The sequence below is a fragment of the Rissa tridactyla genome, chromosome 2 (genome assembly GCF_028500815.1).
Source record: "Rissa tridactyla isolate bRisTri1 chromosome 2, bRisTri1.patW.cur.20221130, whole genome shotgun sequence".
NCBI classification, from domain to species: domain Eukaryota; kingdom Metazoa; phylum Chordata; class Aves; order Charadriiformes; family Laridae; genus Rissa; species Rissa tridactyla.
Genome location: NC_071467.1, coordinates 110563534 through 110576844, shown reverse-complemented (window position 1 = coordinate 110576844; position 13311 = coordinate 110563534). Strand labels below are relative to the sequence as shown.

General features: G+C 41.0%; 1 protein-coding gene across 4 annotated transcripts in view; it reads left to right on the top strand.

The window, feature by feature from the left end:
• Nucleotides 1–10423, top strand: part of HECW1 (HECT, C2 and WW domain containing E3 ubiquitin protein ligase 1) — a 258899-nt gene extending 248476 nt beyond the window's left edge. For all 4 annotated transcript variants that reach the window (XM_054192341.1, XM_054192337.1, XM_054192338.1 and 1 more), the window contains 2 exons: nucleotides 915–1113; nucleotides 9252–10423. In XM_054192341.1, the coding sequence (XP_054048316.1) occupies nucleotides 915–1113; nucleotides 9252–9363 (311 nt within the window). In that variant the 3' untranslated portion in view covers nucleotides 9364–10423. The remainder of the gene's footprint in view (nucleotides 1–914; nucleotides 1114–9251) is intronic.
• The last annotated feature ends 2888 nt before the right edge of the window (nucleotides 10424–13311 follow it).

The following is a 13311-nucleotide window of genomic DNA, read 5'->3' as shown; positions in this document are numbered from 1 at the left end:
CATTGAAAGTAGTATCACAAGTCCTCTGGGCTTCAGCACGGAGCTGAATTCAAGAGCTGAATTTCACGGTTCCCAATTACACTTCAACAAAATACAGATCTTGCTTAACCATCCCCTCAGCCTAAACTATGTCAAGTTGTAGTTTTTCCCTTCTCTAATGCTTGGCCTGGTTTTGCTTTAAACGCTGAGCATGATTTATCCAGGCTGATTTGGATGATGGACAAATGTGAAATCCACCAGTTCTGCACTACAAAAGGAAAGTCCCTGAGGTTCACATATTCTCCCCTGAAATGCAAGGTTTAAGTCTTTGCTGCTCACTGCCTGGCCTTTGTGTTACCTTGAAATATGCAGCTTACCACAAGCACAGCTGGTCTCCCGAGTTATTCTCCTCCTCCTTTTTCTGTTTAGCTATTGAAACAGATTCAGCCTGGGTTTATGCTGGCTTTCACCAGCACAAACCAAGGCACAGAGCCCCTCAGGTGGGAAGTTTGCCAGGGAAGGGTTTGCAGCAGCAAACTCCTCTCCATATGTTGAGCACTACTGCAATCCAAAAGAGAATTTATTTGGGAACCAGAAATTGTTAAGTCGTTAGGACTCTCACTGTGTGGCATATCGCAACTGGTCTTTTATATCTCATGCAGGTAACCCCAGTTCTTGCCAAGGGATTTGTGAGAGGCCTCAAATATATATATTTGAGTTTCAGGGTTTCAAATGAGTTAATAATATTATGGTATCCACAGCCAGGGCAAGAGCGGGGCTGGGACCTGCTGCTCGTCAAGAACAAGATGTACTGTTAGGTCAGGATCTTTTCAGTAGGAGATCTACTGCCTCATGCTAGCGGGAACGTATTTCAATGTTACACATCCCACTTAGAGCAGGTGATTTTAATTTCTCTCTCTTTCTTCTTGGTTTAGGTTACCATGATGGCCACATAGTAATACGGTGGTTCTGGGCAGCAGTGGAGAGATTTAACAATGAGCAGAGACTCCGGTTGTTGCAATTTGTCACTGGAACATCAAGCGTGCCATACGAGGGCTTTGCAGCTCTCCGAGGGAGCAATGGGCTACGGCGCTTCTGTATAGAGAAATGGGGGAAAATAACCTCCCTCCCAAGGTATGTCCCAACTAGGATATAAAAACAGAATTGCTGTGAGAAAGGTGAGCCCGGTACTTTTTTTGCATCTCTCTGCCAGTGAAAGATGAATACAGTAAGGACATCTTAAAACAGCAAAGAAACAATTATCAGTTTGTTCTGTAATTACATTCGGAAAAAATTGTTTTCTTTTGCTGCCTTTTTGATTTGCAGGCTCAATTTCAGCTACTTTGAATCCGGGAAAATGGATAAGATAAAGATTTCCAGTGGTCCAAACCTGGTTCTCTTATTTTGATTCTGGAACAGATCCAGACCAGCAGGAGCCTGTCAGCTGATTCTGTTCCCTTTACTTCCAAAATACTAGTAAAAATAGTTGTGTTTACAGAGTCATAAAAGCCAGAATCTGTCTCTGAGTTTTGGCCAGAGACCTTAGTGTAATCCCTTCATTTGCTCTGATGGTTCCACTTTTTCATCACGAGGAAGCTTAGCAAACGGACTTCAGACCGTGTGGTGATAATACCCAATTTGTTACATCTAGTTCAGTCAGACAGCTAGGAGCAAATGAGCCATAATGTCATATAGAGTCAACAGACTTCACCGTGCTTCCCAAAGGGAGGGGTCATCTTCCTTTTCAGAACAAAGGGACTGGGGCACAGAGGGGTGGTCTGACTTGCCTAGGGCCACCCAAGACAGCCGTGGCACAGCCAGTGATACATTCAGTTGTGAGTTCTGCTCCAGCACTTTATCCATGACCACCACTCATCCTTCCTCACTGAAGTGAGTCACCTTTTCTTGAATGCCCTTACAGTTGCCTGAGGCTCTGCCCCATTGAGATTACAGAGCATTTTTCACAGGGTTGCATCTCAGCACCTCTGAGATACTTTTGCTACATGACCCTTTTACATAACATTTGCCCTCCAAAGGATGCTTTCTTCCTGCTCCTATAATTTGCTTTCAGCTGCAGTCCAAAGGAGGCTACTTTCATGGCACAGATTAAAAATCTTTTCTCGCAGACCTCGCAGATACATTCAGACAATCATTTAACAATGGATCTGGTCCAGTTTTCTAGTTACTTGCCATCCATGTTGTTTACCCAGAAGCATACTATAAGACATGGACTTGAGCAGACCGCCAGAGTCCTCTGGAGAGGGCAAGTCCAAATGCGATCACCCTCTCAGTACAAGCCTGCTTAAGTCCATGCTTATGCGGTGGGGAGATGCAGAAGCTGGACCAGGGCACTTTATCAGCAGACATTCTGAGCTGACATCTTACATTGACTCCCTCTAAAGTCAGGAAAAGGGAAGTAAGTGGTTTTAAGGCACAATTTGTCTCACTTGAACACAGGCTTTTGAAATAGCTGAGTTGAATCGCACCTGGTACATTCTGATTTATGTCCATCGACCGTAAAGACTCTACGGAGACTATATGGAGAACTAGAGCCTACGTGAAACCTAGATGTAGGCACTGAGATGTAAAAACAGATGAAAACATGTGAGGTCAGTGAGATGACTCATGCCCTCTGAGCTTCAGCCAGCAATGTGGAAAGGAAGCCTGAGAGCTACAGTTTGCTATGCATAGGCCTGATCCTCCTTTTGCAGCATATATACATAGTCTGGTTCTATGTAAGGGTTTCAGAGATGACCAAGGGCATTCCTGCCTGTAAACAGGCAGCAAATGGAACTCGCAGACTTGTGTGGCATTTCTGCAGAGCTCTCTTTGCACTCCTTCTGGGATGGAAGGGGGCGAGAAGGGAGGGTGGACCTTGGCGCGTGCACAGAAAAAGCCCTGGGCTGACCCGTCAAGTTCTGAAAAGGTAATTGGCCTCTTTCTGCTCTGCTTAACTTTCTTTGTGAACCAAGGCATTACTTATGACCTAGATTCAGTTAGCCCCAAGATATTCACGTTAACGATTTTATGTTTGTCTGCTGATCACCGAACTTGTTGCTCTCCCTGAAAGAGGCCTCTTTTCCAGGTGAAAGTTGTTAGCACCTTTTAGAAGTCTTAGAGCTCTGCATTCATTTTAGCCAGGGGAAAGAGAAACAACACTTGCTCACAGGGAATAAACACAGCTTGATCACCATGAATTACTACCTGCATTTTTATAAAATTATGGGGTGCTGCCAAGTACACACAGTGTTAAGAAATACATAAAACACACAGGCTAAACCTGGAGGCTCCCTAAATCCTTACTTAAGTAACTAAATAAATGTTATTTTAAACTTTTTTAAAATGCCTGATTATGGATTGCTCATGTTTATTTAGATTTGCTTACATATTTACTTAGACTTAGAGGCTAAGAAAAAGTCATATGTCATATCCTGTAGGCTTTTTGGTCCCTGTGATACAATAGGAGTGTAACTAACTTTAGCCGTTTAAAATAAACCACAACAAATTCCCTGGTCCTTCTAACAATTCCTACAATTTCACAGTGAAAGCTACCCTTGCTCCACAATTTCAAAGTGCTAGGGGAAAAAAACAACCAGCTTTCTTATGGCTCAGCAATCATCAGATTTAGTCGTTCATGTGCTTAGGTGTGGATTGCACCTCTTAATTACTGGCCTTAGTTCTTAGGCCCTGACCCAATAAACGCAATGCTTTGAGAGGTGATATGGAAGCTTGCATGAAGCTGATGTATTTGGCTTTCCTGACATCCAGGTAGATGGTGGGTCACTGGGGATACGTCAGTCTGGCCTTTGGGTTTTCAGCTCCTTTACAAAGTATCGAGACAACTTTTAGCTTTATCGGGAGAGTCTGGGACTCTATTTTCTCACTCCTGCTCCAGATGGGTCAGGTAATTACACAACTCTCCCTTACATCTTGTCCTTGCACTTTAGCAATGGAGCATGCAACTGCCATTTGCTTATAGTGAGCAAAGATGTGATAATACCGAAACCAGCCATGCTTTTGCACTTGCGACAGCAATGTGGCACTCCCAGAGAAGAGGCATGTCGTAAATTTCTAAAATGCAACACTTTTCAAAGAATAAGCACTAATACATAACACCTAGAGTGCTTCTTGAAAGCACTGAGGATGAGCAAGGCTTTTTCAGGACGGTTGTGAATCTGGTAACTTCATTCTAAATTGGTGCACTTGTTCATCAGTACCAGTTGCCCTACATGAACAGGGTGATTGATAGTGGGGTACCATGTTCATGTAAGACAAACAAGAGTTAGATTACACCAGTGGTTTATTCCTGGGGTGTGCATGCATACCAGACACATTATTCCTATCTATATTTACTTTGAGTCCACACACGTTAGAAAGTCAAAGTACTGTACGGCTCAGAGATGCTGCTCTAATCCCAGATCTCTGGATGATGACCCTAAAGCAGATTCCAAAGAGACTGCCAGATTCACAGATCTGTCAGTGTAAATCCGCAGCATGGTTTCTTCCAAACTGATGTAACTTGTTGAATGAAATAACACCGAATAGGTAACAGGTTCAGCCACTTGCTCATTAAGGTTGAGTTTTACTCTCCCTATCTAATATGCAAAGTTTTCTCCCAAAATAAAGGAGTTACACATTTTACTTCTTGCAGCTGGTTGCCTAAGTAGGGATGGATGGAGAATTCTTCCAGCTATAGCCTCTTCTGAAGCAGGAAGCCTTCTTCACCTTTCCTAGGTCATGCAGATATTCAACACAGAACCAATTTTAGTGGTATTTTCGCAAGAACTTACTCTTTGTTCCCCACCAAACGTTAATGAACGGACACTGGCTTTCTAGCTGGAATAACATAGCTTCATTGTGGGAGCAGAACTCCTGTTCCAAAATAAACCTGTGCAAAGAACTAGCAGTGTTTTCTACTATAGCTACAGGAGACAACAGTTCCCTCTTCTTAAAACCTCAGCCTGCAAAAGTGTTTAGTGCCTACAAATGCCACTGCCCCATCCTCTGGTTGATATTCTCACCTGGCCAAAACTCCTGTCTGCTCCAAGGTTATTTCTGTTTGAGTATCAATTAAGTAAGGAACTCAGCATGTATTCCAGTGATTCAAATAATCATATTTGATGCAATTAGGTCCCTTTCCCCATCAGTGCTGAGCTGCAACTACCCTTTCATCAAGAGATTTTCATTCAGCAAAGTCTTATTAGTGATTACCACCATACTGTCTGCGGTTTATGTATGATAAAGATTACCAGTGCTAGTAAATATCTGATCTTTTGTAAGAGAATTCTGTCCCTCTCTATTAGATGATCAAGTATTTAATCACCCCAGAATCCCATATAGTAATTAAAAAAAAGATTGTGTATGACTACAAAGAACTTTGTTCTCATCATTTCCCTCTTTCCCAGTGGACTGAGCGTGTGTGCTTTGCTGTCTTTTACCGTTCCTTATCTCCCGTCCCTCCTCTCTTTCCTGTTTTCTACATACAACAGAAATACCATCTACAAATCTACAGTCCTGTATTAAGCAGTGGTTCCCAGACAGCATATAAGTGTTCCTTCTACAGACAAAAGGAACAAAAGTTGATACCTGTGGGTCTTGAGGTTGATCAGAGAGTGGTTTGTGGGTTCATCTAAAGAAAACAAGGTGAAAAGGAGAAATGCCCAGTTTCTGCCTGATAGGCTTGTTTATGTTAGAATGCAAATCTTATTTTAGTTGACAGGTTCAAGCTATAAAGAAGATAGGGGGGGACTCTGTGCACAGTTACTGCCTTTGGAATCTCATTGTTATGGAGATTAAAGGAAGTGGCAAAGAAAAGAAGAATGCAAAAATCTCAAAAGATTGTAATTTTTGAGAGAATTCATAAAAGAAAAGAAATAGCACAGCACCGTGAACACTGAGCAAGATTAAAGGTTCAGACCCACCAAAACTACTTTGAGCAATAAAGACAGACTGCCAGGAACAATGAAATTTTAAGTGGTCCATTTACTGCTTTACTTACTGGAGGATGAGGGCACATGAGGGTCAGAGTTGGTTTAGATGAGTTTATCTTGCATTTTCTTCTAGAGAAGCCAGAAACCTTTCCATAAAAGCTCTAATTCTTATTCCAGACCTCTCACTCCCCAAACACCCTCTCAAATGTCGGCAGGCTTATATGGTAGGAGGCTTAATCAAGGGAAGAAAGACTTTTCTCATTGCCGTAACTGTTTCTTGCACTGCTGATGTAATGCTTTCACCCCAGTATGTGCAGCAAGTGTCTCCTGGATTATGCTTAGTGTAGTCACTCTCACTGGGATCAGCAGTAGGAGGTCAACACCATTCAGGAGGAACTTACCACTTTGGAGGACAAGGCACAGAGCTAGGCAACAGTGGATATTATGGAAAATATCCTTGCCTCTTAATTGCCCTGTGTACTGCAGTATCACACAGCATATGACATAACAGACTAGACCCTGAGCAATTTGTCTGTAGTCCAGTTTGGAAAATAAAGGTTTCAGCTTTCAGTTGCAAGAGGGAAAGGCACTATTCACAGCAATACTGAGGAGACAGGGAACACTGAATGAGAATGTGACCCAGTCAACCCTCTTTCTTATTTCAAGTGAGGCAGAATATGTTGTTCAGTTACACAAGTAGACACTATCTCTGACCTTTGCAGCAAAGAGCCAATTAGACCCATTGCTGAATGTATAACAGACAATTTTGCACAAAATTACGTTGTTGTAAGAGATTGAGTGAGCTTCGCTGGCATCATCGGAGTTGCAGTAGATCCACATCAGTTTTACAAACCAGAATTTGAACTTGGGTTTTGCCCTTAGTGATATAGTGTGTTTTGTGCCTTAAGTAGGTAGAAGTGTAAACCTAACCTACAAAGTACTCCTGAAAATTAGTTCTCATTTTTTATTTGATTACATTTTTTGGAGTGAAAGGATTTTTTTCTATAGAAAAAAATTCTTGAACTGGAGAACACAAGAGTGTTGCTTGGCAAAATGCTTCATTGTTTCTAGACATGTTAACTTTTTCTTCCTTCCTTTGTAATAATTTCTCCCCACAATAAATTCTTCTATAGAAGAGACCACTTCTGTAAACCTCATAACAGGAAAAGGAATTATCTTTTTTCTGAGTTTGACTAGGTCAAGGAATGACTAAAAGTCAACAGCACTGCAAGGTTGTTTCATAACCAGTATGAAATGAGATGGATAATGATCAGTTAAGATGAATGTCTGCAAGAAAGTAAACACCAGCGTCAGTGGCTGTGGATATGTCTGCACCACACAACAGGATGCGTGACAGCAATGTCTGAGATGCTAGGGTCTTGTACAGTTAACTATGTCACGCTTAAGTATCATACAGAGATATTAATTTAGGTTCAGCAAAGTTATATTAGCAGAATCCACACCTGAGCCACCATGACTATTCTGCTTCCAGTTCTAGAGCCGGGCAGCCAAGCTCCTCAAGACCGGCTGTCTCTGAACGGTGCTGTCTTGCCTATGATAAACAGGTTCTGAATGGACTACAAGAATCCTTCAGTTAATTAACTCCCAGTGGTTGATACGTATTGGCAATGGATTGTAGAAACAACTTATGCTGCCAAAGATTGCAGAGATAACAATAAACAGTGTGTGGCTACTCATGGATAATACACATGAGCTGCCATGTTTAATGTCAAGAGATATATTAAATAATGGCATTATTAATGTTCCTCTTTCACTAACTCGCGTGTGTTCCTAGCTCATTTCCGCAGATTCTGTGTTTATTGTACACTCTCCCTGAGAGTGACCAGCTAACAAATCTTCATTCAGAAGGGGAAAAGGGATGATAAAAGCTCTCCTAATTGAAATTCTATGATGCAGTGAAGATTACGTGCCTCTGGCTATTTCAGCTGCCTGATTGCTTTTAATGATTCACCATTGGTGCTTGATAAAACTCTCCTTCTGAATCTGCAAGTCTCAGGCCAGCCCATCTACCAGTATCATGTTTTTCTTACTTTGTGGGTGGCCTAAGAGATATGACTAGCACGGTTTCAAATAGTTTCTCCAAGATAGCTCTCTCTTCTGCTTCAGCTTTGAAGAAATAAAATTGAATTAAAGTATGAGATAGAAAAGCTAAAAGTACTTCACGGCTTCTAAAAATACTAGGGGCCAGAAGCATAGACATTGTTAGCCATTGAGGCTACATTGCCTTCTGTAGGCTTTTGTCAATTCCCATTTATCAGAGGGAGGAAGAAGAAACAGAAGTATTTCTAGCATCATGTAAAAATCCAAGCTGACTGAAAAAAATGAAACAATTTTAATGAAAATGTGCCGCTCCCCCCCACCCGTTTGTTGAATGAGCTTCTATGAGCTCTACATTTTTTCAGTTAGTTGAAGTGGATGAACTGTTGGGGCAGGGACTGTTTCTTTGCTTCACATTTGTATAGCACCTCACACAGTGTAGTGCAGTCTGCATCTGGGTCTAATTGCCGCTACCAGAAAAGCTGCAATGAGGTAGAGGCATGCATGGAACCCATTCCACGGCTTCTTTTGAAGGTGCTGCCAACTGGGGGTAAATATAATGATAGAACTGGGGGAAGGAGAGGGTCATCAAGTTGGCAGCTTGCTCTGCACAAAATATTTTGCTTGTGCCTTGGCTACTACAAATAAATAACATTTAAAGGCCAGACTTGGAGCAGATGGCCAACAGCTGACTTATAGGAACACTTTCAGCAACCTTCCTTCTTCAGTTAGCAGATCCCTGAATGGTCTTTTACCAGTCAGCCCTGCCTCACTATAAACATATGCTGAGCCCATTCTGTCAGTATAGTTCATCACATTATGCTTGTCCACTGATGCAAAACTTACTAGCTTATGTTGGATGTAAAGCTGAGTTGCTTTTTTTTTTTTTTTTGGGAAAAACTCAAAGCAACCAAAATTATAGTAGTGCAGTTTTCCCTCTATCAGGGCCAAGACACCAGGTCCTTAGCGACCTCCAGCATTCTTCTCCATGAAGATCCCTGCAAGATCCCTGCAACATCTAATGCAGGGATAGCAGAGAATGATGTTATGTTGATACTTAGCTTGTGTCTTCTATTTGAAATATTCATGTGTATGTGCATATCCATTTCAGTACCTCAGATTTTGGTGGAATTTGAGAGTTTTGCTTTAATAGTTGGAATTTCTTTTTATCTCTCTTGGGTGAACTTGAATGTCTTGAATTTCAGTAGGAGCCTGTTTTCTCAGTTCTTATTTTCTCAAGTTATTTAGATTAAACTTAACACGTAGCATATTTTCCTTTTGCAGGGCACACACGTGTTTCAACCGTTTGGATCTTCCACCTTACCCCTCATATTCTATGCTATATGAAAAGCTGCTGACAGCTGTTGAAGAAACTAGCACCTTTGGACTTGAATGAGGGGGTTCAGGCACTTCTGGTGTTTTTCTGGCTGATGATGTCACCTTTCCTGTCCACCATCATTTGATCTTGGTTTCCCATGTTTTTATTTTTGAAAACAAAACAAACAAAAATCAAGATTGACAAAAGCTGTGCATGAAGAACTGCCGCCCTCTAAGATCTAACCTTCATGCTTTCATCCTCTGTTCCCAATGGACTGCTAGTCTGTATGCAATAGAAAAACAACTGTCTCAAGGTTTCTGTATATCTCTACATACCTCCATTAATAACAATGAAAATACAAATGCAAGTTACACTACACTTGACCAAATGTTAATAAATGTTTACTTCCACCTACGTTGATTAAAAAATAAAAAAACCTCATCAAGCATTCCAAGCTTTTATATGCCCGCATCTTCTAAATCAATTCACAGCCCATCTTACTTCTTAACCATTGAATCCAGTACTAGGAGCTGGTCAAATATATCTTCATCCATCCTTGTTTTCCCTTTATGTATTGGCCACCTGAGAGACACCTATGAGCAAAACTGAAATTTTTATATACGAACTCATGATCCACATCAGTTGCATCAGCTGGAACTGGCCCAGATACACGGTGCAGATAAGACCTTCAAAAAACTAAAAAACCAACCTGTAACGCAATGCAAAGCATAACAGTAATTGTTATGATTGTTACTTGCCAGTACTGGAGAGAACTTGCACTTCAGAGATATTGGGAGGGGCATCTCCATTGTAATGTTTACCACACAAGAAGCACAAGGCAGTGCGCACTCAAGAAGGATGTCTTATGTAGCATAAAGGACAAGGCTCCCTTACCTTAGTCTTGTACATGACAAGGAAAAGGGGAAATAAGAAGAATGTTCTACTCTTATGAATACCCTTGGGTTCTGTTTACCAGATCTTTGTTTTCTGGCGTTTCAAATGCTCCTTTCCAAATGAGAAGTCTAGACAATCCCATCCCCTGTGTCAGAAGCCACTTATTTTCTGTCAGGCTGGGCTAATCTATGGTTGCTGGGGGCAGTTTTCAGTTCTGTCATTTTTCTTTTCTTGTTCAGTGCAAATCTCCATAACCTCAAGAGTGGTTGTAGACAGAAGGTTTTAGTCTAGGGTCTATTAAATGAGAAGCTGCAGTGAATGAGGGTGCTTGTGAGGGATGAAGGGGATTGTAACTCCTTTGAGTGAAGAATTTGTTGTAATTCCTCTTGGAGTAAGCCCAAAGGCCCTGCAGTGAAATTAGGTACCACTAAACTAAAGATCTAGCTCTTGTTACTGCAGGCATAACCCTCTTCAGTTTGGTGTACTTTGCATTCCAACTCTGGAGCCAGAGAACGAAAGGAAAACAGCAGTAGGCTTGTCTTTGCATGGATTTTGCTGAGGCTGTTACAAGCTACCACACTGCTCCCATTATTTCCTATTTATTAATCTTTGCTGCTCTTGTTTTCTAAGACTAATCTCAAATTGAAAGTGTTTGTCTTAACTGGGAAAAGGAAATACGAAGTATCTTTGACACTTCTGACACTAAATGTGTTAAAGGATGCATGAAAATACAAACTGAGAGACTTGTGAAGGGTGAGTGAAGGTAAGTGAGAAGTTAACATCATAGTGTCTAGCAGCTCACACGAAATACCACACCTCCTTGGGGGCTTGTTACTGGTAGTTTTGTGTTAGCTATGCTTCATAAAACTGAAAAATCAGGAGATCAGTTCATTGTCTGACACATCTAATTCCTGTAAGTTTTCTCTCCAGAGAAAAGAATTGGACCCTGCTTCCCCATGTATTTTTATAGTGGCTATACAGAAACTCATCACACTTGAAAAACTGCATTCTGAGAGTTTTAGATCCTTTTCCTGCTTTGATTCTTAGGTCAATAGGTATTTGAAAGCTGATGGACCCCAAAACATATTTCTAAGCAAAACCAGTAGCTTTTGTTAATGATGTATAAAATATTTGGGATATTGCTCCATTCATTCGATTTCAGTGACATTACAGCCACTTTTATAGTAATTTACTGTATGGCTTTTACTGAGAATCTATTTTATAGTACATGTTATTATTCTTACTGAGTATTCATTATTACAGTTGCATACAGAGGCTGCAGCTACAGGCCAGCTTCATTGTACCAGACACCGAAAGTGATGCTCATTATTTCCACAAACGATCTCTCAGGCATCTATTCAACATGACCAGCCCCACTGCACAGTAGAGAAGGAAATCTTAACTTTTTTCTGAGAGTGTCTGTCACGTGCACATGAATTACATCAGAGCAAGTCACACCGGGAGAGACTGAACGACAAAATCTTCCAATGTATGTAATTTCTGCCTCTTCACCACTGTGCCCCAAAATCCAATGATTCCTGTATAGTTCATGTTTTATTCCTGGTGATGTTACAAAGTTACCTGCACTATGTTAAATGTTGGATGCCTTCTAACAACAGAAGTGAGGAAAGAAAAGGATCCAACTGGTTTGTCCATCTTTGGCCAAGGAAAGTAGTGCATCAAGAGCTGTCTCATTAACATAGTAAAAAAGTTAAAAAAAAAAATTCCAATCTTTACAATACTGTATAGTTAAATTTTTTTAAGTATTTAAAAGCTATATTTTATTAAGAAAAAGTGAAACTATTTTTTGTAGCATAATAAAAGATGTTTGTATTTCAGAGACAGTACCAAACCCCACTGACTGAAACAAGGAAGGCTTTCTCCTGAAATTCCTCTTCACGATATGTTCTGGCACTTGCCACACACGAAGTTAGATTAGGTGTTATGCATCTCCATGTTTGGTGGGTGCCATCTGAAGCACCTTGTGTGTTCCTGCTCTGGGAAACATACAGCATAGCCAGCTATTTCCCATCAAAATCCTTGGTCCAAGCTGTCTTTCAAGCGCACAGCCTAGTATTTTTCAAAGGTTGCTTTCTTAGGTGACTGTGATGACATCAAAGTAACAAGGTCGTGCAGATTGCCTTGCAAGTTTTTTTGGATCTAAAGCCAGGAATAGAGGAAGACAGTTGACTATTTTCATAACGAGAAAGAAAATGCCATACTCTGCTCTTCCTGAGTTCTACCATACCAGTCCTACCCCTCTCTCTTCCCAAATGCCCTACCCCAGTAGGTTTTCAAACACTGACATCATCCCTAGGATATCCGGATCGACGCTTCACAGTGCATTTCTCCATTCATTGCATCATACCAGGGGCTGAATCTGGTCCCAGTCTGGAGTGAAGGGGAAGCCATGCATCTAAGTGGCACCGTAATGTTAGAGTAAGTGAGGCAGTGAATGGTGCTAACAGGAGAGAGGGAGGAACCCATCTCCCTTGCCCTGTTATTTAACCTGCCCATTATGCAATTAATTGACTTTGTTGTTGCAGTTATGCATATGCAAGGCATATACCCTTCCTTGTTCACCTTTTGATTCAAATGCTGTTACTCACTCACATAGTCATCTGTGCTCTCCCCAGGTCTGCATTTTCATTTGTAAAACACTGACTGTTAATTACAGAATTTCTAGTTTCATTGTTTTCCCACAGGAAAGACTAGAAGATATTCCATAGGGCAGATTTACAATGAAATAATCTGTTCAGCTCCTTTACCTCAGTTCCCTTTAAACATGGTGGTGGCTAGATTAAGATATGACAACAACGTCAATAGATTTTGAAATGCAAGTCAAAAATGGAATAGCCTGTCACAGCTTTTGCGAATTACAGTTTTGATAGGAGCAATGAATATTGGTAATTTGTACTTTTGGTTTCAGAGGGCCCATATCTTTCTCAAAGTGACTGTCGTGATGGTATTAATGGTAGAGGGAAATGTTTATGAAATCCTGCTGCCATACTAGTATTAAGATGAAGATATGAGAATGAAAACAGGTATTTTAAATCATCAGTAGGTCTTCCACCTTGAAGTAGTCTCACCAACTGTTCAACCACGGAAGCTATGCAGGATTTGATCCAGTAC